This window comes from Coffea arabica, chromosome 9c (genome assembly GCF_036785885.1).
Source record: "Coffea arabica cultivar ET-39 chromosome 9c, Coffea Arabica ET-39 HiFi, whole genome shotgun sequence".
Classification (NCBI taxonomy): domain Eukaryota; kingdom Viridiplantae; phylum Streptophyta; class Magnoliopsida; order Gentianales; family Rubiaceae; genus Coffea; species Coffea arabica.
Window position 1 is genome coordinate 36903000 of NC_092326.1, and position 27932 is coordinate 36930931.

The 27932-nt window shown below is 37.3% G+C and overlaps 2 protein-coding genes across 2 annotated transcripts; one reads left to right on the forward strand and one right to left on the reverse strand.

Moving 5' to 3' along the window:
* Positions 1–554: 554 nt before the first annotated feature.
* Positions 555–3410, reverse strand: LOC113707840 (trimethyltridecatetraene synthase-like). The gene is made up of 3 exons (XM_027230181.2): positions 3049–3410; positions 1427–1970; positions 555–1179 (listed from the first exon to the last, which is right to left on the reverse strand). Exons 1-3 carry the CDS (start codon positions 3405–3407, stop codon positions 556–558), a joined length of 1527 nt encoding a protein of 508 aa, XP_027085982.1. The 5' UTR covers positions 3408–3410; the 3' UTR covers position 555.
* A 6518-nt stretch (positions 3411–9928) lies between these two features.
* On the forward strand, positions 9929–11248 carry LOC113708161 (uncharacterized). Its single transcript, XM_027230631.1, has one exon. The coding sequence runs from the start codon at positions 9929–9931 to the stop codon at positions 11246–11248; it is 1320 nt and encodes a 439-aa protein (XP_027086432.1).
* The last annotated feature ends 16684 nt before the right edge of the window (positions 11249–27932 follow it).

Genomic DNA, 27932 nt, shown 5'->3' on the forward strand with positions numbered 1-27932 from the left:
CCAACTATACACTTCAAGACCAACCTTATGGTCTAATTTAATCAACTAAATACTTTTCGATAAATCTGTGCCTTAATTCTCTTATAGTAGAAACGCCTTAACTCTCTAACAACGGAAATGCCCAAAACTAAGCTCGTAGTCTAGCTCGTGATACCAATTGTAGATTCCAAATTTTAAACTTCTAATAATAATTAATGCGTGTAGGGTTATAGATTGAACGATGAAACAATGAGAGAGAAAAGAAATAAATAATTCACGCTATTATTGATATCTCAAAATAGTAGAAAAAAGTGACACCATAATAAAACCTTACTAATTCTTTCTAGACTCTCTTAAGAAAATATTCTAAATAATGTCTTATTCATAGCCAACCAAACTTGTTGAGAAAGAAACCACTTGCATAAGAAATTACCAAATAAAATACAAATTTCTAAATCACACAACTAATAAAAATCTGACACCAATAAAATTAGTAAATAAATAAATAGAAACTTTTAGGTTTGGTTTATTTTGCCAATAAGGAACATATTTCAGTTTTCCCTTAAATCATACTTTCTAGTAGAGATTGACCGGCAAACGTGGTTCTGGGATCATAGCAAGTGGAGTCCTTGGATGAGTTGTGAGTCCGTAGAGTTCTTCCATGCAAATTTCTTCTGGTTTCATGCCATGAGGCAATTTCCAGTTAAATCCATGCAACAAGTTGGCCAACATTGATCGAACAAGTTTGAGTCCAAGGTTATAGCCCGGGCACCTCCGTCGACCTGAGCCAAATGGCAATAACGCAAAGTTTTGTCCCTTCATGTCAACATCCTTCTCCAAAAATCTTTCTGGCATGAACTCTTCAGGAGAATCCCAATACTTTGAGTTCCTCCCTATACTCCATGTGTTTATAAGCACCGTTGTTCCTTTAGGAATGTGATAACCAGCTACTGTGCCATCCTCAATGGCATAATGGGGTGGAAGTAGCGTTGTTATTGGATGTAACCTAAAAGTTTCCTTTATGATCGCCTCTAGAAAAGGTAGCTTTGAGAAATCAGCCTCTTCCACCCACTTATCTCTCCCTATCACTCTATCAAGCTCTTCGGTCGCCTTTTCAATGAGACGTGGATGTTTGAGAAGTTCATTCATTGCCCATTCTACGGTGGACGCTGAGGTATCTGTGCCAGCAGCCAGTAAGTCCTGGACATGATCAAATAATGGTAAAGTTAGTCCTGCCATGATCAAATATTGGTAAAAATATATGTCATCCTTTAAAAGAGATTAAACTACTATGAATCTAGAAAGGAAAAAACTTCTTAATCAGAAGAGAAGACAATTATCTTTAATGGCACGTTATACTAAGAAAAACTGTTAGATTTTAGATTCAGCAAGTTAAAGAGGTAAAGAGATATAGAAAATTTGATTAAACAATGAGAAGAAATAGCACCTGAATTAGCCCTTTTATTTGATCTCTGGTGAGTTTGACCCGGAGATCAGGATCTTCAGCATATTGCAATAGAATGTCCACCATGTCCGTAGGGATAAAATCCTTCTCCGTTTTCCTCTTGGCCTGGTGATCATCAAGCACATGGTTATGGAATCTATCAAATTTCTTGTCAAGTTCTTTCATTTGCTTTATGTAACCCTGGAGATCAAATCTGTCGAGCCATGGTATCCAATCCCCGATATTGAACACACCACCCAGCAAAAACCATGTATCTATCATCTCTTGGAACTCTTCAAAGGTAACTAGAGATCCATCCTCTTCAGATTGGGCAAAGTACTTGTTACTCAAAACCATCTGGCTTGCAGTGGAGAGGGTAAGACGCATTAGATGATCTCTCATAACTACTGGCTTTCCTGATAGAGCATACAAGCGAGAAATGAAAGCACGCCTTTCTTCAATGCGTATGCTCTCGAAGGAGTCAAGTGGTTTTTGGCTAAAGATTTGGGAAAGATAAATTTTACGAGCTTGCCGCCAGTGCGGACCAATGTTTTAAAAACCGGACCGTTAATCGAACCGGTGAAGTGAAAGGGTCGAGGTTCAACCGGTCGGACCGGTTCAACCTCGGTTCAATGAATTTTTTAAAAAATAATTGATATAAATATATATGTGCACAAAATAAGACATGTAATGGATAATTTAATACTTTATATGATGAAAAGTTTACTATTTTTGAATAACTTGGATTTTTAAAAATAAATTTTTTAAATTATAAGTTAAAACAAATAAATTTCATCTCAATTTCAATTATATCTACCAAAAAAATCTTAAATATAATCCAAAAATATCACAATATTTGAAATTATACAAAATTCACGTCTATGAAATTTAGACATTGTGAACTTAAATTTTAATTTACATTTTGGAATTTAAATTTACAATTTAAAAAAGAAAGTTTGGAGTTCGAAGAAAATCAAGAGAATTGAAAATAGAAATGCAAATTTGATAAGAAACAAAAAATGAGATAAAAGTGAGTGGTTGTGGTATTAAATAAATTGGGTTAAAGAAAAATAATTCTTTTTTAACTTTTTTAAATTTAATGGACAAAAACAAAATTAAAATATGGAAGAAAACATCAATAAATTAAAAATAAAGAGATTTGATTAAAAAATGAGTGGCAAAAGAAAAGATGATAGAGAGAGAGTGTGTGTGTGTGTGTGTTGAAGATTAAAAAGAAAGAGTCATGAAAGGATGATATTTTGTAAAAAAAATGGAACAAAAGAAATATGAGTGTTTGTTTTATATAAATAAGTTACCAAAAAAACTAATAAGATGTGATAGTGCAATGGTTACTACATTGGCCTTCTATTACAAAGGTCTTGAGTTCGAATCTTGATAACTACATTTTGCAAAAAAAAAAAAAAAAAAAAAAAAAGGAAAACTCAAAAACCGGAAATAACCGGTTCAAATCCGGTTCAGCGGGTTTCGCGGTCCGACCGGTTTTTGACCGGTTTCTTGACAAAGTCAAACCTGGCAGTGAACCGGACCGGAGCCATGGCCGGTTCGCGGTTCAACCGGTCGAACCGGCCGGTCCGGTCCGGTTTTCAAAACACTGGTGCGGACCATAAGGTGCCCATGACACGTCGGAGCAGTTATAGCTAGTGTATTTGCCAGCAGCAGTTGTAGGCCGAGAGGCGAAGATGTCGTCATGTGTTTTCAAGAATTCTTTTGCCATATCAGGGGATGAAGCTACAACAACAGGGCTGGAACCAAATTTTAGTTGCATGATTTCTCCGTATTTCTGGGACAACAAGTGTAAGGATTGATGTGGGTTTGAACCGAGGAGGTTCAAGTTGCCAATAATAGGCCATGGTTTTGGTCCTGGTGGATGATTTAGCTTGAGGCGTTTGTGAGTGGATCCTTTTGAGAGAAAAGCCAATGCAACAAGCCATGCCAAGGCTAAGAGTAGCCAAGTGCTTTCCATCAGGGCTGAATAGCAAGTTAGGGTATGACAATGGACTCCAGTGGGGTTGTATGCCAAACTCCGGTGGGGGGTTTTATACACATGGTCGAGTTTAATAAGGTTAATCTGTAGGGGCCACATGCATTGGCTTTGAATTATTTCTTGGGATAATTTCAGAAACCTTCCTAAGGTTTTTGTGAATATCACTTTGTACTTCTAGACTGTTGAAAATCTCATTGACCTCCCCTAAATCAACTCTTGTGTAACATGTTCAGGAACTAGGAGCAAAGTAAGATTAAAAGATTCATTTAAGTAAACAGAACATAAATTGCCCTTTTAGTTGTCTTTCTTGTTCACTCATTACCCAAAATCCATATGAGGATTAATAAAAGATTTAAAAGCCAAGGAAAAATTATATAGTGGTTGTTATTGTAATGCAACTAAATATAGCAGCAATAACTATTAAGCACATCATTGTTGAAATAATAACAGTTACTTATGTTGCTGAAAATGCATATGAACAGAGTTGAGGTGAAAAAAATAGAAACATTGATGCACAGATTTTGAAAATATAAAGTAAAGAATTAGAAAGAACAAGTAAGATCTCTTAAAATTTAAGAGGGAAGTCTTGAATCTTTCAATATTAGTGAACAAAATTGTTTGTTCTAATTGCAAGGCCACAGCCAGAAATTTTTTAGGCACAACCAAAAATTTTGTTTGAGGGCGGAGAAAATAAAAAAAAAACCCTAAAATAGGCTCTACTTATGCTAGTAAAATCACAATATGAAGGCAATAAAATTAATGAGTTGAACAGATTGTGTCAAAACAAATGGTAGGTAAACTGGTGTAAAAAAAATTGCACTTTCAAATATATAAGATTCTGAATTGGGACTAAAATATATTTGGCATTTGCATTAAAGATAGGGCAAAATTAAAAAGAAAAAAAGGCAAAAGAAGACAATCATATTAATTTTTTTAGTTGGAAAGTATTTTTCCCAAATAAACCTATAGTATTGAGGGTGAAAATATCAATTAGTGATTTGTGATGTTCACTTTGAATGACAAGGAAAGTAAGTGATGTTTTTAGAAGTTCAAGCGTGCTGAATATTTTGGATTGTGTTTTATTTGGAATATTTTTACTGTAGCACTTTTTGTGATGTGATGTGTGTGAGATAAAAAGGTAATTGGGAAGATAAAAAGGTGTATTGGAAATTGTAATGATGATGTAAGCAGATAAAATTGGGGAAATAAAACACAATCCAAACAAACCCATTGTTAGAAATCTCAAGCGAGATTCCTAAATCATCCCTTATTTCTTTTGGCCATAAACCACCAATTGTCTTTGAACTTAATTTAGAAAACCGTTCAAAATGTTTCATATTTTGTTAAATGATTTTTTTTGTCTTTGACTTTTAAAATATTAATTCTACATGCCTTACAAATTTAAATCAACAAAATTTAGTCCTAATCTTAAGCTTCCAATGTTTTTAGTTTGAAATCACCATTTGACTCACATAAAATCATTTTTTGGATACAAAAGTGTCGATCCCATTTAGGGGTGCCGCATATGTAGTTATGTACTGCATGTGACACCCAAACACTTTTGAAATGTACTACATGCGGTCCTATATTGCAAAAGAGCTCCTCCAAGAACAAAGAATAAAATTGCGGGTTGTATTTACTCCATACGGCCCTTTAAAAAAATTTAAAAAAAAGGTGTTTATCCATTCGCAATAATTTCTAACTTAAGTTCATTGTTTTCCACATTTTTTTGGTTGATTCCACGCGGATGAACGCACATATATTTTAATAAATATGCTGCAAAGCATATGACCAAATCCACTTATCTTCTTCGGATATATGCTGCCATTTGTTAATCAAGCACCAAATAAAGCTAAAAACTTTTGTTTCACAATCACCCTTCCCTCAAAACATTGATTTAACAGTAGCTAGTACGATTGTATTGATCATACAATTAATTAGTTTTCCAGAAAAATGAAACAAAAAGGATTACTACTTGTTTGAAACTTGATCACTTCTTTTTTTTTTGGAAAAAGGCAAAAAATATAAGAAAAGAAAAAAAATGAATATTGAAAAATCATTGATGCCGTGCAGCATTATCATACTTCTTGCCAGACATAGGCGTGTGTTTTGTCACAGTGTAGGAATCTGAGAAATCGTTGATGCCGTGCAACTTGGATCCCTATCCAATCATCCTTTAATGGAGTTGGATGAGTCACCCTAACTTGTTTTTTTTTTTCGGAAACGGAACAAGACACACACCCAACTAATTAATTTTGACTGAGAGTTAAAGACACACACACACCCTAACTTGTCGATTTGGTCATTTTCATATACAGCAAAGGGGTTGTGTGAATTGGGCCAAACATGCAAAACAGGAAGAAGAAAGAGACACATTGGCCAGAAGGAAGAAAGAGACTAAATAAAACAGAAGCTGGATGTGGAAAAATGATATGGAGCACGTGATTGAGAAAGACTAAAGACATTACTTTCTCGGACGACAATATATGAAACAATCACTCATGAGTAGTGATATATATCACCGATTTTTCATCATCGATCTATCACCTCCTACGTAGATATGATCTGCTATATTTCAATAATTTATTTATAAAATTGAGTGTATGTACTTTTTATTTTAGGAAATTTTGTGTTTGAATAATTTTCAATTTTTATGGAGCTTCGTAATACAAATATGTAAAGCATTTTGAAAGGAATATTTCTGCTCGAATTACGCTTTTGGCTTTACGTTTATTAATTCAATCCTCCCTACAACCCCACCTTCTTCTTCCATGAATTCAAGGAGACTTCATTAGCATTTTTAGTTACAAATTTTGCAAGCTCTTCTGTCATTGGTTCATTTAATCCTTAGCTATTCGCCTACTTGGTTCCATTTGGTCGTTGGCAGAAAGCACCAGTGATTAGCTCTAGAATATACTATCTTTAATTAATTAACAACAATGATTAGTCAAGATAGAAACATTCCAAATTGACAACTAGTTAATAGTTTGGAAACTTACAAATATTAAACCTTACTTAATTTTGTATAGGAATTATTAAGGTAAGCTTGAAATGAATAATTAAGCATTATAAATTTAATTAATTTGATATGTATATTCCAAATAATTATTGCCATGCCATGCCATTACTTCTTTAAGATGGAAAAGGAAACCTTGCTACACGTCATCACTCCACGTAGGTGATGATAAGCTGGTGATGAGTGTGTGTATGTGTATGTGTATATATATAGCATCATTCTACTCTCATAGGCTATGTACACAACTTGTATACAAGGCTATATTAAATAGTTACTCTTATAGATCATGTATACGAGTCAAATCTTTACTATACTAAAAGCGAGAGTTGGGATTGCTACAGTAGGCATGGGCCGGTTATAGAGTAATTTTTAGCAACTCCAGTGGCTCTTACAATGTGACATTCGAAGAAGTTCAGGGCAATATCGTCACTATGTTGATATATCATGCCAGAAGTAGGCCCGGGGAGGGAGGGGCACGAAAATTTTGCTCGTTCCATAACCCATTCATGGGTTTAAAGATAAGAAGAAGGGTTATCCAGCTATCCCCTAAAATTACAATTAAATACAAACCTTTTGATGATTGTTGTTTCCTTCTGAAAACTAATATGTCGAACTATTGGACCACAATAAAAGGCCAGAGTACCAAGAATGGAATCAATTAGCAATCCTCTAAAAAATTAAGGTGATTGTTCACATAAATTACCATTACTTAACTACAACAACAGTAAAGTTTGAAGCACAAGTACAAAAATTCTTGGTCTGCTTAGCAAGAAAAATCTGCAAGCCAAATATATAAAGAAACCAGAAATTGAATACTATCTATCAATTGCTTGCGATTTTGACATACTGTAGGTCAAAGCTACATGTTTTTTTATCAAAGTATAGTTTAATTTCCTAATCATGCAAGTACCACAAAAACTTCGACGGAAAAAAAACATACAAAAAAGTGGCAAAGGTTTAAAAGACTACCTCAGGCAGTGAATAAGGTCTCTGGATTCCAAATCTTTTCTGAAATAAGATCAATAAGTAGTTTCCTCCAAAACACTAGTGAGATAGAAAGCTATGAATACGAGCTATTCAGTTTGGTGGATAATTGAATAAGTAGTTTGGTCATTTATAAATCAATATTGGATGGTCCCTACTAAGACTAATCTGTAGATGCAGGGATACTATTGCTTTGCATTTGTGAAAATAGGGACAATACCTTGCAGTGAATCTGAGTATGATATATTTCTCCAGGTTGTTCCTAGCTATTGTTTAGTACTTCCTAAGTAATTCTCCTACTAATGCATTCCCACAAACGTATCAGAAATTTGCATCAAGTTCAAGCAAATACTTAGATATTTTGTAGCAAATTCAGACAGAAATCCAGGCATCCTTACGGGATTCAAATGGTAGTTAAGGTCCAATTATGAATTGGCTATTAAGGTTGTAAGGTAAAATATACTACATGTTGCATGTCTCAAGATTACTATAATTTGTTCTACTTCAAAGAATGCTTGACAAAAGAAAAGAAGGAAATGTTCATCGTCATTGACTAATAGTCTATGCACAAAAAAGAGATGCAAAGAAGAAAAATGATGACGATGATCTATGTACTACACCCAAAAATTATTGCAATGAGTGCAAGAAGTTTTGTAAGGCTCGTTCTATTGGAAAGATTACTACAAGAAACAACACCTGTCAATATGATATTTTTTACTACAATTACTAGAAGCATATTTGTTTTACTACATCACGAATAATTCTCAATTTCTTGACATTTTTTATTGCATAGAAATGTGATGATTGTTCTTTTAAATTATTGACATCACCATTGTGTTTATTCACAATAAGTTTCAAGAAGGGTTTTACTTGTTTAAACTTATTTCATTCTTGACTAGATACAAATAGTGTGTGCATAATTTTAAAAGTGATCAGCGTCACCACATTTATGATATTTGTATGTACTTGTACATTTCAAATGAATGCATCATTTATTTATAGTATCAAGAATTTGCAAAGATCTTAAGGTAATGACTGACTATCTAAGAGAAAATTACAAATCAAATGAGTAAACGAGTAACATCAATATTCAATTTACTTAAAATCAAATTCCTCACATTTATTAACACCTATCATGTATTAATACATAAGCATTTTACATTAATTCACTTGCCTTCATTTGATCTTGATTAACATAGACCCAGGGCATCCTCACGCATCGCGTGAGGCTGAAAAAACTAGTGAAAACGTAAAAACACTTCCACAATGGATCAGAGGCTTTTACTGTGACTAGTGGTGATAATACGATACACAGCTTGCTTTTGCTGTTACTACTGATGACAGTATTAAGTCAGTAACATAACTAATGTAAACATTAACATAATAAATTTATATACTAATATAATAAGATAAAATATATGACAAATTTTTTGATACATTGAAATTGGTATCCTATATTTAATCTTTACCATCTAATTTCATAACACAATTTGGATAGCTTATTATTTGCACAACTTTATTTAATTGCATTACAAACACATTTTTCAATTATCTTTTTATTTCATATATGTCACATCAAAAAAGTGTTATAGTATTTTTTTTGAAAAAAATTTCTCTAATAATCTCCTTTTCAAACACATTTGCGCCTTCAAATATACTCTGCTATTACTATTGTAACCGTACAAGACCCCAATCTTTTCATAATACTTGCCAGAGTTGTTCTCTATAGAATCTAGGGGTGACAATTTCTGACACGACCCGAAAACACGACACGAATCTAACACGAAATTAATGGGGCGTGTTATTGGTTAGGGCTAGGTTTTTCTAATATTAATGCAATTGGGAAATTAATTCCTATGGTCGTACCTAGGAGTATTTTCTGGTTAGGGGTGATCAATGGTCGTACCTTGGTTATCAATAATTTAAGGAAAAATTGGTCGTCAGACTATAACTAGCCTATTAATAAATTAAGTGAACCTCACTCGCATCAATGATCAGATAAATGGACTGTGCCTGAGTAGTTGCATCCCTGGCTAGAATTTATTTATTCTTGATTTAATTCCTGCTATATTCGTGCTAGTTAATTATTTATTTTTAGTTGAATTGTTTAATTGATTTTAGTTTCTTTCCGGTGAAATCCCCCCTTACCAATTGGAATTTAAGAGAGACAAATATTCCCAATCCCTGAGGAGACGACTCTACTTGCCACTGTCTACTATTCAGTGTTTTTTGCTAACTAATTAATTCTGGTATATCGGATTTAGCAAACTCTTCGGGAACAGGGTGAATCAAGTAACCCATTGCACACCTAGAGTCCCTGCTCCAGTACCTAGGATTAATTATTGACAGCTTTTTAGTGGTATTTAGGTTATTATTATTAGTATTATTGCACAGGTTGACGCCCTGTCAATTTTTGGCGCCGTTGCCGGGGACTGGCGTTATTATTTGTTTCTTTTTAAAATTTCATTTTTGCTCTAATTTTCTGGTATTTTTCTAGTGTATGCCTAGGTCTTCTCGCACAGGTGAATTGATTTTTGACGCTGAAGTAGAGAAAACCGCGCGCAGAACAAGGAAAGAAACCAGACAGCTCAGAGAGGAGCACTCCAGGGCTACAGCTCAGAGACCTGAGCCCGAAGTTGAACCAGCAGATTCGTTGGGTGACACTTCAAGTGATTTTTGCCAAGAGAACGTCGACATGGCAAACACACAAACATTAAGGGAGTTGGCTGCTCCAAACTTAACCCAACAACCTCTTTGCATAACTTTTCCTCGCCTTAGTGAGAATGCAGCTTTTGAATTAAAACCTGGTTTAATACATTTGCTGCCTGTTTTTCATGGTCTGCCAGGAGAGGAACCCCACAAACACATGCAGGAATTTGATGTGGTGTGTTCGAGTATGAAACCTTCGGGAGTAACTGATGAACAAATTAAATTAAGGGCCTTCCCTTTCTCTCTAAAGGATTCGGCAAAGGATTGGTTATACTGTCTACCTGCAGGCATTATCACCACGTGGCCAGAGATGCAGAAAAAATTTTTTGAAAAATATTTCCCTGCATCCAGAGCTGCTAGTTTGCGAAAGGAAATATGTGGCATCAAGCAATTTCACGGGGAATCCTTGTATGAATATTGGGAGAGGTTCACCAGGCTGCGTACCCGATGCCCACATCACCAAATAAGTGATCAACTGCTGATTCAGTATTTCAACGAGGGACTACTAATGAACAATAGGAATATCATTGATGCAGCAAGTGGTGGTGCACTGGTGAATAAGACTACCCAGGAAGCATGGGATTTAATTGAGCGAATGGCAGAGAATTGCCAGCAGTTTGGCACGAGAGCAGATGTTCCTACAAGAAAGGTCAACGAGGTAAGTTCATCTTCCATTGAACAGCAATTATCTGAATTAACCTCATTTGTTCGACAGATAGCTGTAGGAAATGCACAGCAGGCCAAAGTGTGTGGGATTTGCACGAATATTGGTCATACCACTGACTCGTGCCCACAGTTACATGAAGAGGGAATTGAGCAAGCAAACATGGCTGGTAACATGCCCATGCCATGTAGACAGTATGACCCCTATTCCAACTCATACAATCCGGGTTGGAGGGATCATCCAAATCTAAGCTATGGGGGAAATAAGCAACAAAATTTCATCCCCAATAGACAACAGGGTTTCCAACAACAATATCAAACAAGGAATCAACCCTCCTCTGCCTCAGGTATGTCCCTAGAAGACATGGTCAAAACCATAGCTTCTAATACTATGAAATTTCAACAGGACACTGAGGCCAACAATCAGGAGATGAAAGCGCGTATGTAAAACTTGGAAAATCAGATGAGTCAGTTAGCCTCAATTGTCAACCGACTAGACTCCCAGGGGAAGGGAAAACTTCCATCCCAACCTGAGGTGAATCCCAAGAATGTAAGTGCAATGACCCTCAGGAGTGGGAAAGAGATTGAAGGACCAGCACCAGTGGCTTCGAAGGACAAGAATGAGGACCGCATTGAGAAGGAGCTTGAGGAAGAAGGAACTCCCGGCACCAATAAAGAGGTAATACGTAACCCAGTGGTTCCAATGAAGCCTAACCCACCACCTTTTCCTAGCAGGTTGGAAAGGCCTAAAAAGCAAGACATGGAAAAGGAAATTTTGGAAATGTTTAGGAAGGTGGAGATAAATATCCCCTTACTTGACGCAATTAAGCAAGTACCCCGGTATGCCAAATTTTTGAAGGACCTATGCATCAATAGGAAGAAATTAAGGGGAGATGAAAGGATAATTGTGGGAGAGAACGTATCTGCAGTGCTTAAAAGAAAACTTCACCCAAGTGCGGAGACCCAGGTATGTTCACTATTCCTTGCAAAATAGGGAACACTAGCATTAGGAATGCCATGTTAGACTTAGGAGCCTCTATAAATGTGATGCCCAAGGCTATATATGCTTCTCTGAATTTGGGCCCCTTAAAGGAAACTGGCATTATAATTCAACTGGCTGATAGGACTAATGCTTATCCTGATGGGGTGATAGAAGATGTGTTAGTGCAAGTGAACAATTTAGTGTTCCCTGCTGATTTTTATATTCTTGATATGGGTGATGAACGTTCTCCAAATCCATCACCAATTTTGTTGGGGAGGCCCTTCTTGAGCACAGCTCGTACAAGAATTGATGTTAGTGAGGGCATCCTAACGATGGAATTTGATGGAGAAATAGTTCATTTCAATATATTTGAGGCCATGAAATATCCGTGTCATTCTAATGCTGTTTTTGCTGTGAGTGTAATTGACCCTTTGGTGCAAGAAGTATTTGAGATTAATGGCAGGGATGAATTGGAGGTAGCAATCACCAAACATTTGAATCTGGAAGCAGCCTGCGAAATGGAGTTAGACATCAATTTGCAAAGAATGGTCGGAGCCTTGCATTCACTAGGCCAAAGTCCTCTAAGGTATGATGTTGCTCCTATATTTGTGCCTGAACCACACCTAAAGCTATTACCTTCTATCGTGCAGGCACCTGAAGTGGAGTTGAAACCCCTGCCCGACCATTTAAAATATGCCTTTCTAGGTGAAAAGGAGACGTTACCAGTGATAATCTCATCTAAATTATCACCCACGGAGGAGGACAAGCTGCTGCGGGTTTTAAGGGAGCATAAGGAAGCTATAGGGTGGACAATTGCAGACATCAAGGGTATAAGCCCGTCTGTGTGCATGCATCGAATTCGCCTGGAAGAGGATGTTAGGCCGATAAGACAACCACAAAGGAGATTGAACCCCATCATGATGGAAGTTGTCAAGAAAGAGGTAATCAAGCTTCTGGACGTAGGAATTATTTTTTCTATCTCAGACAGCCCATGGGTAAGTCCGGTCCAAGTGGTGCCAAAGAAAGCAGGGGTAACTGCGGAGGAAAATCATGAAGGGGACATCGTTCCAATTCGAAAGCCTACGGGTTGGCGCCAGTGCATCGATTACCGCAAATTGAATGCAGTGACCAAGAAGGATCATTTTTCTCTTCCATTTATCGATCAAATGGTTGAAAAGTTAGCTTGTCGTGCCTATTATTGTTTTTTAGATGGTTTCTTTGGTTATTTTCAAATAGCAATTGCACCAGAAGATCAAGAGAAAATAACTTTCACTTGCCCCTTTGGCACTTTTGCCTATCGAAGAATGCCTTTTGGGTTGTGTAATGCCCCTGCAACATTCCAGAGGTGCATGATTAGCATTTTTTCTGAATATGTAGAGAGAATAATTGAGGTATTCATGGATGACTTCAGTGTCTATGGTGATAGTTTTGACGATTGTTTAGATAACTTGACATTGATTTTAAAAAGATGCATTGAGACTAACCTGGTGCTAAATTGGGAAAAATGTCACTTCATGGTTGAACACGAGATAGTTCTAGGACACGTAGTGTCGTCTAGAGGAATTGAGGTTGATAAAGCTAAAATAGATGTGATAACTGCTTTACCTTACCCCGTAACTGTACGGGAAGTTCGTTCTTTTCTAGGACATGCAGGTTTCTATCGCAGATTTATCAAGGATTTCTCAAAGATCGGAGCACCACTTTTCAGGCTTTTACAAAAGGATGTCAGTTTTGAATTCAACGAGTGCGAAGAAGCGTTCGAGAAGTTAAAAAAATTACTCACTTCTCCACCCGTCATCCAATCCCCTGACTGGAATCTCCCATTTGAAATCATGTGTGACGCCAGCGATTACGCAGTGGGTGCGGTGCTAGGTCAAAGAGTGGGAAAGGCAGCCCACGCTATATACTACGCATCTCGAGCCTTGAACGGAGCCCAATTGAACTATTCGACCACTGAGAAAGAGCTTTTAGCTGTAGTTTTTGCTTTAGAAAAATTTCGTTCCTATTTACTTGGTGCTAAAGTTATTATCTTCTCTGATCATGCAGCCCTGCGGTATCTGTTGACCAAGAAAGAGGTAAAACCGCGACTGATAAGGTGGATACTGTTGCTACAGGAGTTTGACTTGGAGATCAGAGATAAGAAAGGGGCAGAGAATTTGGTTGCAGATCACTTGAGTCGGGTACAAGTCACCAAGGACGATATCCCATTGAGAGAAACCTTCCCCGACGAGCACTTATTTTCTGCTAATTTAACTTTGCCCTGGTATGCAGATATTGTTAATTTTCTAGTTACTGACAAGTTTCCTGCAGGGTGGCCTAAGGCAAAAAGGGATAAGTTAAGGAGTGACGCAAAGTCTTACATCTGGGATGACCCTTACCTCTGGAAGTGTGGTGCCGACCAAATCATTCGCAGATGTGTAAGTGAAAATGAATTTCAGTCTACTTTAGCTTATTGTCACTCTTTTGCATGTGGGGGTCACTTTGGACCAAAGAGGACTGCCCGTAAGGTTCTAGAGAGTGGATTCTATTGGCCAACCCTCTTTAAAGATGCCTACTCATTTTGTAAGTCATGTGATAAGTGTCAAAGAGTAGGTAATATTTCTCGTAGGGATCAAATGACCCAAACCCCAATGATCTTTGTTGAGATTTTTGATGTTTGGGGTATTGATTTTATGGGCCCTTTTCCTTCGTCTTATGGTTTTCTATATATATTGCTTGCTGTAGACTATGTTTCGAAATGGGTGGAAGCAAAGTCCACTCGTACTAACAATTCCAAAGTGGTTGCAGAATTTGTCAAATCTAACATTTTTGTCCGCTTTGGAATGCCTCGAGCAATTGTAAGTGATCGGGATACCCATTTCTGCAACAAGACGATTGCTGCGCTTTTCAGGAGGTACGGTGTCTTGCACAAAGTCTCCACGTCTTACCATCCGCAGACAAACGGTCAGGCGGAAGCATCGAATCGGGAGATCAAGTTGATTTTGGAAAAGATGGTTCGACCTGATAGGAAGGACTGGAGTGGGAGACTTGAAGATGCCTTGTGGGCGTATAGAACGGCGTACAAGACACCGATCGGCATGTCTCCGTACCGTTTGGTATTTGGAAAGCCATGCCACCTCCCTGTCGAGTTCGAGTATAGAGCATTTTGGGCGGTCAAGCAATGCAACATGGATATCGAAGAGGGCGGGGTTCAAAGGAAGCTACAGTTACAAGAATTGGAGGAGATTCGCAATGAAGCCTATGAGAATGCTATGATTTATAAGGAGAAAAACAAGATTTTTCATGACCAGCAGGTCTCTAGGAAGACGTTCGAGTGTGGGCAAAAAGTTCTACTGTACCACTCCAAATTGAAGTTATTTCCAGGTAAATTACGTTCTCGGTGGATTGGTCCTTTTGTTGTGACTAATGTCTTTCATTATGGTGCAGTAGAGATCTAAAGTTTGAAGACTGAGAAGAAATTTGTAGTGAATGGTCATCGTCTTAAGCCGTATTATGAAGGGGTTCCAACTGAAAGGGTGGAGATGATGCACTTGGAGGACCCTACTTGCTTAGTTTAAGCAAAGTTTTGGACAACGTCTAGCCAAAGACGTTAAAGAAAGGCGCTTTTGGGAGGCAACCCAATGGTTAATTTTGTTGTTTTAGTGCTTAATTATTAAATCATGTCGTTTCTCACGTGGGTGTTTGTCACTCTTGGTGTTTTCTAACTCTAATCAGTAAAGGGAATCTTGGCGTGCCCACGCGAGGAGGGCACGCGTTACGGTGCGTAAGGAACTCTCGAAGGCAGTGGATACTCGCGAATCTTGGCGTGCGCGCGCCGTGTTGGTAAATTCTCAACATCTCGCGACACTGGTAGGGAATAGAATCTTGGCGTGCCCACGCGAGGAGGGCACGCGTTACGGTGCTTAAGGAACTCTCGAAGGCAGTGGATACTGGCGAATCTTGGCGTGCCCACGCCATGTTTTGCAATCCAAAAAAAAAATCTTATTTATTACAATTAAAATTTAAAAAAAATAAAAAAAAATTTCAAAATTGAATGAAAAATGAAGATGAAGATACGGAGGATTTGTAAAAAAAAAAAAAAACTTTCTTTCCTCTTCTTTTTTCTTTTTCTTCTTTCTTTCTTTCTTTCTTCCCTTCTTCCCCGCTGCCCTGCTTTTCCTTCTTTTCCTTCCGCGCCGCACGCCGCACGCCGCTCGCCACTGCCGCGCGCCGCCGATATCCTCCTCTCGCGCGCCTCCGTACCGCCAACCACCAGTCCGCCCCAGCTGCCGACCAGAGCTCCACCAGCGCGCCCGCACGACTCCTTCTCTAGCCCAGTCCGCCGCACACCAGCAGCCCTCTAGCTCGCTGCCCTGCTGACCGCCGCGCGCCGCTGCGTGCCACAGCCCACGCCCGCCGCCGTGCGGCCACCACCAAAGCCACTCCAGCTCAGACACTCGCTCACCTCGCCGGTGCCACATGCAGCTCCAACAGCCTCCACCTCTCAGCAGCTAGCCGTCAAGCGCCCCTCGCAGCCACGCGTCACCACCTGCCCAAATTTGGCAGGTGGAGGTATTGCAATTTTCATTTTCATTATAGATTTCTGGTCCTTAATTTGCTGGAATTTGCTGTGATATTTGGGGGGGTGAATTAAGCATTTTCTGGGGCTAATTTTGGGATTTTTGCTGCGATATTTGAGGGGTGAATTAAGAAATTTTTGGGGTCCATTTTGGACAGGTTTGGGTCTAATTGCTACCATATGTGGGGGTATTTCTGATTTTGTTGAATTGTTGGCCGTCTGACCTCCGTGTGTAAACCAGTGGTACTGGTTGGAGTGGTTTGTCTATATTTATTGAGTTGGCTATTTGTTTTAGTTTCCCCTGTGACTCACCAGTGGTACTGGTTGAGATTTTTGTTGTGGTTAAGGGCTTCCGTTGAATTTCATACTTTACTGTCTGAGCACCAGTGGTACTGGTTGCTTTGTTGCTTGAATTCTTAAACTTTCTCAATTACTTTGTGGTGAATTGCTGCGTTTGCTGGTTACATTTGGGGGCGCCCGTGACGCTTATATTTGCTTATTGGGGGCGCCCGTGACGCTTGCATTTGCTGCTTACTCTATTGTTTTGGGTTGCCTGTTGGTCACCATGGTGAAGCCCCGATCTTCTTCTAAGTCTAAAACACCTAGGAAATCACAACCTCCAACACCTCCACCCAATATTCCCGTCTCTGACCCCTCGCACGAACCTTCCTCCTCTGGGAGGAGAGCTCGCCTTGGGAGACAGAGGGGCGTCCATATTTCTGACCCTGCACATTTTGGGGGCAATCTGCACTTCACTAAGACTGCCGACAAACAGCGATATGCTGTTTGTTGTGAGCGGCAGATCACTCCCTGCCGTTATCTGGATGCTGCCACCATGGGCCTTCTCAATATTAGCGAACCCTTCCACCATTTGATCCATGGCATTGGGTGGCGCCCATATTCCCGTATTGTTAATCTTCCGGCCTTTGTTGAGTTGGTTAGGGAGTTCTATGCCACCTTTGAGTTCACCATTACTACCGGTTATTCTGCCTCTACCCCCAATGTTATTCACTTCCGATTGATGGGTCAGGAGTTTCACCAGTCGATCACTGAGTTTAACTTAGCTTTTGGCTTTATTGACCAGTCCTATGCCGCCTCTCGGGAGTATGCCGAGAGTGCGTGCGACTACATAGAGCCTTTCTTCTCTCGTTATCGGAGTATATGGGAGGCGTTGTCTGTCGACCCTGCCTCTTATGATCCTCGCCAGACCAAGAGCTCGTACATCAAGGACCCCGCTTCTCGCTACATCCAGCGTTTCCTAGCCTATAGTTTCTCGGGTAGGCGGGATAGTTCGGGTGTATTGTCCAAGCCAGAGTTCTTTTTCATATGGTGCATGCATAATAATATTAAGGTTAATTTGGGGTGCTGGCTCGCTACTCAATTTAAGTCTGTTTTGACAAAAAAGAAGCGTCCCTTGATTCTTGGGTCATATATCACCCATTTGGCTGTTAACTTGCAGTTGCTTGATCTCTCTAACCATGATTTACATGTTGCTTGTCAAATGGAGCCCTTGGACATCCCGTGCTTGGAGCGAATGGGTTTGGTCCGGGAGGGTGATAACGGGTGGGAGATTGTGCCCCCGGGACCAGTAAATGCCCCTCTGCGATCCTCGTTTGCACGCCCTTCCACTTCCGGTGGTGGCCCCGGTCCTTCGACTTCCGCTCCTCCCCCTTCCGGCCATACGGATGAGGAATGGAACCAGCTCCGCAACACAGTCGAGCGGCTTGAGATGCGGCAGAGGCACATGGACGTTAACATTCACAATATGGCGCAGAATCTAGCGGCATTTATGCAGCAGGCCGGGTTCCCTCCGCAGTTTCCGCCTAACCCTCCCTTGTCTTGACGACTTCAGGGAAGTAACCTTGCCCCTCCCCTTTTTCTGCTCTTCCATTATCACATTGGGGGCAATGTGTCCATTAGGTGTGGGGGGGTCAGTTTGGGTGCTAGATATTGCCAATTTTTCGTTTTTGGGGTGTTTTCCTATGTTTTTAGTGTTTTCTGTTTTAGGTGTTGCTCCTTTATCCCTTTTAGGTGATTTTCCCTTACTCTTGTCTTGGTGAATATGTTGGCAGCTCACTTCTTTATCGCTAGTTGTAGTTTATACTATGAGTTGAGTTTCGATGGCTAGTAAAAGCATGCTGTGTTGGTGAATACCTTGAGGTTAACGACTTGGTGCAATTTATGGCTAACTTGTTTAGGCATTATAAATATTTTGCCGGCATTGTTGTGTAGTTTGGTCTCCTGTTTACCTTAGTTCTCCATTTTTGGGACATGACGCAGGCTATGATCTTTAAATACTTGGTATTTTGGTGTTATTGGTGAATAACGTATGGCTTTACTCCGCTAGTGTCGCTACCTAGTAACCGGGAGCCTTCACCACAAGTGTCGGCTCTCGCGTCAAAAAGTGGCGATATCTACGAGTAAGTGGTCCTGGAGCTGTGAAAAGTTGAGTAACTGGGCTCTTTCATCTAAAAATGTCAGAGTTCACGTCAAAAGACTTGAATAGCTCGGGACTAAGCATCAAAAAAAAAAATTCAAAAAAAAGAGAAAAGAAAAAAAAGAGAAGAGAAAATCAGATGTGGAGAGTATGTGAGTTTATGATCATGTTAGCCTGCCGATCCTTGGTTCGTATTGTTGAGATTTTGGTTGACAGTTGACTTAATTATGGACTATTGCTAGTTAATATTTGGATTTCCTAAACGATATAGCCATGAATTGGACAGGTCTGTGAACTCAGAAGCTAACCGAGTAAGATATGACTTGACACTTAGCCGCTAAATCTTGATTTTTGGTATAAGCACAGCTGGAAATGAAAGTGTGAAAGCTAGCCTGTGTTGAGTTGAATTGTCCCCATGCTTGAGGGCAAGCATGATTTAGGTGTGGGGGGAATTGATAGGGTATAATTTGTTAGTAATTTTATTATTAATTCTCCCTTCTATCCCTGATAAATATTGTGTTAATTGCTGATTTCTACTCATTTTTGGTATCTGGACTTAATTTCAGGGATGAAACAGGGAACTACCAAAAAAGAAGGGATTTGATGGAAAATATGAAGACTTCTAAGGGTTTCAATTCTTGGGCCCTTGAATTGGTAGGGGACCACAAGCTATATGTCATTGTGGACTCTTAAAAGAAAGCTACGGAAAGAGACTTGGGGCAAGAAGTACTTTGAAGGCTTTGTCCACATGTGTGGGGACCACCTAGATAGATTTTAGTCATCTTTCTTTTGTTGCTTAAATAGGGATAACGTAGAGTAGCAGAACATCTCTAGTTTTAGTCTTTTAGTTTTAGTTTTAGTTCTTTTTTCCTCCTGACTGGCCTCTGACACACGCCAGGTGTTCGACAATATTCCCCAACGGGAAAAACATCCTTTATTCCTTACTTTTTAGTCAAAAACAATGCCTTCGCAATTTATTAATTCGTGTGGTGAATTAACTATGCGGCGTGGCTAAATCTTCCATCTAGTCAAGGGTCAACTCGACGGCGCAGTCCCGAAAACCTGTGAGATCTAATTAGTTTTCACGCGTCCCTTAATTTATTAATATTTGCACGTTGCCTGCTTGTATTTTCATGGGATTATTTTATTAATTGGATGTCAAGGGCCCGATGTTCGATGTGATTTATTAACCTCGTGCCAATTTAGTCAATTAAATCCGTAATTGTTTGATTGATTAATGTTAGTGGCAACTGGTGTGTTTACACATTAGGGGAACGTGCAATCTAATTTAAATAACCCTCGTAGCGTGTTATTGGTTAGGGCTAGGTTTTTCTAATATTAATGCAATTGGGAAATTAATTCCTACGGTCGTACCTAGGAGTATTTTCTGGTTAGGGGTGATCAATGGTCGTACCTTGGTTATCAATAATTTAAGGAAAAATTGGTCGTCAGACTATAACTAGCCTATTAATAAATTAAGTGAACCTCACTCGCATCAATGATCAGATAAATGGACTGTGCCTGAGTAGTTGCATCCCTGGCTAGAATTTATTTATTCTTGATTTAATTCCTGCTATATTCGTGCTAGTTAATTATTTATTTTTAGTTGAATTGTTTAATTGATTTTAGTTTCTTTCCGGTGAAATCCCCCCTTACCAATTGGAATTTAAGAGAGACAAATATCCCCAGTCCCTGAGGAGACGACTCTACTTGCCACTGTCTACTATTCAGTGATTTTTGCTAACTAATTAATTCTGATATATCGGATTTAGCAAACTCTTCGGGAACAGGGTGAATCAAGTAACCCATTGCACACCTAGAGTCCCTGCTCCAGTACCTAGGATTAATTATTGACAGCTTTTTAGTGGTATTTAGGTTATTATTATTAGTATTATTGCACAGGTTGACGCCCTGTCAATTTGAGGTTTCGGGGGTTCGGGTCAGAATCGGATTGAACCCGATGAACTCGAAAAAAAAAAACAGGTCGATTTCGGGTCAACCCGTGGTGACCTGATATGACCCGATATGACCCGTTTACGAATTAAAAATAATTTAATACACATAAAAATTATTTTATCTAACTAAACTAAATCATTCTTTTTTTTTCAAAGGCATTAAATCATTAATTACTTAATCCTAAATGAATTTATTTAACTTGTGTGAAGTTGAAATTATTATATTTAGACAAATAATATATTATATTATTTTTTACTTTTATGTTATTTTAATTTATTTTATATTTGGTTTGGGATAAAACACTTTTACAGCGTTTAATTTATTTTATATTTGGTTTGAAATTATTTATTTAAATTTTTATTACTTGATAATGTAATTAATTTTGTCAGAAATTGATTTTATTAGAAATTATAGTGATAAATTAATAAATTAAAATTAATTTTCGGGTCGACCTGCGAATCCAAAATTTTCGGGTTCGTGTCAGATATCCTAACCCGTTTCGAGTTGGCGGGTCAAGTTCGGGTCAGTGGGTTTTCTGTTATACTTGGGCATCAACCCGATCCGCCAACGCGAACCCCGACCTGATTGCCACCTCTAATAGAATCCAGTGAATTGATTAGGAAATTATTTTTTTCATACTTATTTCTTTAAAGCTGTGGAATAGAGGCAAGAGTGTTAGAGATATTTACTGTGGTTAGTTTGACTATGTTTGTTTATTTTGTTCTACCTAATTAGTGGAATTAGTGGAGTAGCTAGTGAAATTAGTGGAGTAGCTACTGGAGTTAGTGGGATAGTTAGCGAAGTTGTTTTGAACTCTATAAATAGAGCAATTTCTATGTTATGAGTTAAGCATTAGCTTTACTAAGAAATAAAATCTAATTCTTTGATTCTCTTATTATTTTTCTTAGTCATTTTAACAGTGGCATCAGTGCTAGGTTTTTAAGTGAAAACAAAAGTGAGTTGTGAAAATTGTGTTGGTAAGTCACGATGGCTACCAACAACTTTGTGCAGCCAGCAATTTCTCGCTTTGATGATCACTATGATCATTAGAACATGCTGATGGAGAACTTCTTGAATCTAAGGAGTATTAATAGGTTGTCGAATCTGGAGTAGTAAAGCCAAAAGCCGAACTAGTATTGTTAGAGGTGCAGAAAACAGAGTTTGAAGCATTGAACCTAAAGGATCTTAAAGCCAAGAATTACCTTTTTTAGACTATTGATCGAGTCATCTTGGAGACAATTCTTAGCAAAGATACCTCCAAACAGATTTGGGACTCTTTGAGGAAGAAGTATCAAGGAAATGCGAAGGCAAAGTGGGTGCAACTTCAAACTCTTCGAACCGAATTTGAGACTTTACTCATGAAATCAAGTGAGTCGGTCACAGATTATTTCAAAAGTTTGATGGCAATCGCTAACAAAATGAGGATCCATGGAGTGAATTTGGAGGACGTCACCAATTGCGAGAAGATCCTTTGATCGATGACAACAACATTTAATTTTTTTGCATACTTTGTAGTGGAATCAAAAGATATTGATGCACTTTTAATTAATGAGTTGTAGAGCTTTTTGTTGATTCATGAGCAAAAAATTAACCCGCAAGAGAAAGAGGAGCAAGTATTGAAGGTTTCAACAAAAAATCACTCAACATGGAGAGGAGGCAAAGGCAGAGGCAGAGGTAGAGGAAGCAATAATTGTGGCAACTAATAACAACAATACCATTATGAAGAAAATCAATTTCAAGGAAGAAAAAGGGGACGGGGAGGCCATCCATCAACAACTCAAAGGCCAAAGTCAGTAGACAAGTCTAATGTTGAATGTTACAAATGTCATAGGTATGGCCATTATCAGTCAAAATGTCAAACTAATTTGAATAGACAAATTGGAGAAAGAACTAATTTTGCAAAAAAAAAAGTGTTTCTTTTAATGGTGTGTCACATGAGTAAAGAAACTCAATAAGACATGTGGTATTTAGACACCGGTTGCAACAATCACATGTGTGGAGATAAGAAGGCATTCTTTGAGTTGGACTAGTCATTCCATAATACTGTCAAGTTTGGTGATAACTTTACAATTTTCATTATGGGAAAAGGAAAGATAACTATCTAAACTAAAAAAAATTCTACTCATACTATCACTAATATCCTTTTTATTCTAAATTTAAAGATAAATTTGCATAGTATGGGTTAGTTGTTAGAAAAGGGGTACGAGATTTCTATAAAAGATGGAGTATGTCGGGTTTGAGATACAAAGTTAGGCCTAATTGCTCAAATTAATATGATAGCAAATCGTATGTTTTCACTCTATTTGCAGAACTCGACTCATTCTTGTTTCTCAGCAAATCAAAAGATGTTTTATGGTTATGATATTTTAGTTATGGACATCTAAATTTTAATGGATTAAAGACTTTGCAGCAGAAAAATATGGTGACTGGTGTACCTCTGATTACAATTCCTTCAGAAGTTTGTGAAGAGTGCGTCGTAGGCCAATAACATTGGGATAATTTTTCAAAAGAAAAATCGTGGATAGCAAAGAATGTATGGAGCTAGTTCACTCTGATTTATGTGGACCCATAAATCAGCCATCTAATGGTGGAAAACGTTACTTTATGACGTTTATTAATCATTATAGTCAAAAAACTTGGGTTTATTTTTTACAAAAAAAAAAATTGAAGTATCATAAGGAAACAGGCAAGTCCATAAAGATTTTTTGCAGTGATCGTAATGGAGAATATAACTCACAAAAATTTGTAAGTTTTGTAAGGAATATGGAATTCAGAAGCAACTTACAGCAGTTTATATACCACAGCAGAATGGTATTTCAGAGAGGAAGAATCGTATAATCTTGAATATGGTAACGACCATTTTGACAACAAGTGGTGTTTCAAAAAGTTTTTGGTTTGAAGCTGTCGACTGAAGCATTCATATATTGAAAAGAAATCCTACACTTGCCATTAAAAATATGACTCCTGAGGAAGTATGGAATGGACGAAAACCAATAGTGGATCGCTTCAGAATTTTGGATGCATTGCCTATACTCATATTGTAAAGCAAAAGAGGACAAAACTAGATAATAAGGGAGAGAAATGTATTTTTCTTAGTGTTAGTGATCAGTCAAAGGTCTATAAATTTTATAATCCTATCACTAAGAAAATTGCCATTAGTCGGGATATAATTTTTGATGAGGAAAATTTTTTACTATGGAGCAATAATGTTATTAAATAATAAATACCTACTGATTTTAATAGAGTTGATGAAGAGAATAGGCAACAGTCGATAGAACAAATTCCACCAGATGGTTCAAATGATATTCCAAGTTCCCAAACAATAGCAAAAGATGAAGAACAGTATCAATGTATTAGAAAAAGACCTGCATGGATGATTGATTATGAGGTAACTAGAATTGACCAATCTGAAGATGCACTTATATATTTTGCTCTATTTTTCGATTGTGATCCTATAGTTTTTGAAGAGGCTATCAAAGATTTAAAGTGATAGAAGGCAATGGATGAAGAAATTGCAATTATTGAACAAAACAACACATGGGTATTAACCGATCTTTCAGAAGGACAAAAGTCAATTGGTGTCAAATGGGTGTATAAGACGAAATTAAAGGAGAATAAAAAAGTTGATAAGTACAAGGCACGCTTAGTAGTTAAAGGCTATAAGCAAGAGTTTGAGATGGATTATGAAGAAATCTTTGCTCCAGTCGCAAGGCAAGACACGATCAGGATAGCGATTACATTGGCAGCACAACATTCATGATCTATCTTCCAATTGGACATGAAATTAGCATTTTTACATGGTAATCTACAGGAACATATTTTTATTGATCAACCTCCTAGTTATGGGAAGCTTAGAAGTGAACATAAGGTATACAAACTCAAAAAGACATTATATAGGTTGAAACAAACCGCACGTGCTTGGTATTGTTGTATAGATGCTCATTTTCTAAGGAGGGATTTAAAAAGTGTCCATATAAGTGACAAGTATATATTTTACGTACTTTTAGTGTGTTTTATTAGTTAGTTTTGATGTGTTTTAACTACTTTTATAACTAATTAAGTAGGATTCTAGTGAAAATATGCATTTTATGGTTTAACATATGACAATTATATTTCTATGGATTTTGATGGTGAAAATTTCATATTTTTATAAGTTTAATGATTCAATCATCAAAGGGTATGAATTGAGAATATAATTGGATGATAATTGATGGTTTGAAGTTGTTAAAAGAAGACGTGAAATGCAAAACATTCAAATAAAGAAATGCAAATGAAGACAGTTTTGACACCTGGTAGTATTTTGGCTATATCTTGAGCTACAAGCATTGGATTGAGGTGATTCTTGAACTATTTTGAATCCAAAAGATAGATCTACATTTGGTATGAGACATCAAAATCCAGTTCAGTCGTTTTCATAGTCAAAATGTCAAAATACAAAACTGAAACTCTGTTATCGAAAGCTGAAATAGAGCTCTGATCAGTCGTTGGTATTTTGGTCATATTTGGGATCACAAAGCTCTAACTAGGATGATTCTTGAGGTATTGGAAAACTAACTCAAAGAGCTACAATGTTTAAGTTTTGCACAAGTGCTAGTTCGGTCTCCATCAATGAGAAAATAGTAGTTGAAGTGGTACTAAGTGAGCAGAAGTGAAAACGCGACTACCTGAATACGTGGCTTGAAATTGCGAAATCTCAAGTCGCGTATTCCTCAATTTTGGCTGCAACTTGTTCAACAATTTGTGTTTTGTTCATACAAGCTTTTTAACCCATTTTTCTGCAAGAATATCAATGGAAACAGCCCAAGACAGCTATAAAAGAAGCTTTACAACTTATTTCTACCTTGTTTATGGGCTCAAGACATGATTTAACATTGTCTCTTGCAAAATTTCCTCTGTGTATAGAAGCTTTTGGAGGACATTTTCATAACTTTAGAGAAACTTACCAAAAATGTAGTCTTCACTAGTTTTTTTTAATTCATTAGTTTAGGTAAGTTAGTATAGTTTTATCCTATCTTGTATCATACTAAACAAGGATGATGATTGAGGTTTGAAGATGGAAAAGATGTTGCTCACATGTGATAAGGGGTTCCATCTATTCAACTCTTTAACTCTTGTATTTGAATCTTATGTTTAGTTATAATACAAGTATGATCGTTTCTTTAATGTTTTTCATATTTAGTTAAAGTTTATGCCTAAAGTTATAGATGAACTTTCTATATCTTGTTAGTGAAGTTTACTTGGTTATTTGATGATATTATTTTGAACAAGTTATTTATCACTTTTGCTTTTCTAATCATGATTAACCGGCCATTGGTTGTGATTATTTAAAAGTGTTTAATTTGCAATGAGAATTGGAATTTAACACTAGTTCAAGGAAGTGATAATCCTAGCGAGTACACTCACGAGAGTGGAGGTACACCTATGTAGCTTAAGTGACTTGTTTCATATGATTTCATAGAAGGAATGAACTTGTAGTTAATTTCATAACCACGAGAGTAGGTATGGCTTAGTTACAAGTATAGTTGATTCACAACGAGAGTAGGTTTCACGTACATTAGAAAATTACGCCATAACTAGTCAAGATAATAGTATTCCCTCAACCGGTAACTTCATTCTAGTGTTATTTTCATTAATTTTATTTTTATGGTAGTCTAGATAATAAAGGAGTTCAAAAAACATAGCTAATTGAAATCTTCCATGTAGAATCGACCTTTAATACCCTATATTCGTTCACGATTCGTATACTTGTGATAAATCGCGTATGGCTATTTAGGATTTATAAATGTAAAACTTTATTGTGGATGAACTAATTGTATATGTATACCCCGCGCACGTCAAGTATTTGACACCGTTGTCGAGGAAGATTTGTTAATATCGGTGATAAGAATTACTTTATTAATTTAGACAATTTTACTTGTTTTTTGTTGTCTTTGTTGTGTCTTGTGTCTAGTTTGTTGTATTTAGTGTCTTGTTGAGTCTTTATTTGCATGTTTTCGTTTGTGTGTCGAGTCATCTATTCTTCTTGACTAAACTTGTTTTTAAATTACTTTAAAAGCATGTTTAAAATTTAAGGAGAATAGAAAATATGAGGAGACAATGTATGATAGAAGGAAGATCGGCAATGGATGATTACTACATGCAAAACTCTTTGAATAGAGGTAACTAAGAAATTATAGAAAGTATGTCGTCTGAAGATGGTTTGAGGTGCTTAAAGACTAAAGTTGACGTTATAACGTTACAAATTCAAATGGACACTTTTATGCATGAAATTGAGCAAAAGAGGAATGTTAATGCTTTTAATTCTTATCATGTGATTTATGACTTGTGCGGAGGTTATCATGCTACTCATACATATAGACAAGCACAAAACATGAATTATTATGCTAAATTTGGGTATTACAATCCTTGTTTTGATTAGTACAACGCTAATTGGGGTAATTCTTATGCTTATGGTTTGGATAATTAATGTAATTATAGTGATTCTCCATATTTTTATGATTATCTACCCGAATGTGTCCAATATGAATCAAAATCATCTTGAAAATGGACAATAGAAAAGTTAGTTAATGCACCTTCATCTTGACAATTAGAAACTATTAGCTAATAATTCTAAGCTATCTTAGGAATTAGTCATAGAAAAGCTAACAAATGCAACTTCCGACTGTTTTGATAGGGTTAATAAAAGATTAGATAAATTAGCTTATCATTTTGGCAAAATACAAGACCAATTGCATGAGTTGTATGAAATTATTTATTCTAATGATATGCACTATGACCCTAGCATGAATGGTGAGCATGTTGCAAGTGAAATTGGATTGCATTTTGATGAAAATGATGAATCTCAATTGTATTTCAATGAGAAAATGTCCATTTCACATGATAATACCTTTAAAGCTAACCTTGAACCTCAAGAGGTGAGTCTTAACGACTCATTTTTCACCCCTCTTGAGAAATGTATTGAGAATATAGGTTTTAAATGTATTATTCGCCAAAAAAGCCATACAGACATTCCTTTGGTAAGTTCTCAAGTGCTACACATTCAAGATAATATCTATGAATCACTTGAGATAGGTAAGCCACTTCCATCTCTCATATCATTTGATTCTGTGACTGTTGCTATAAAGTCACTTTTTAATGATCCACCACGACCAAAATTGATGGATTATTTAGCTTCTTGAAAAATGAGGTTCAATAGTCGA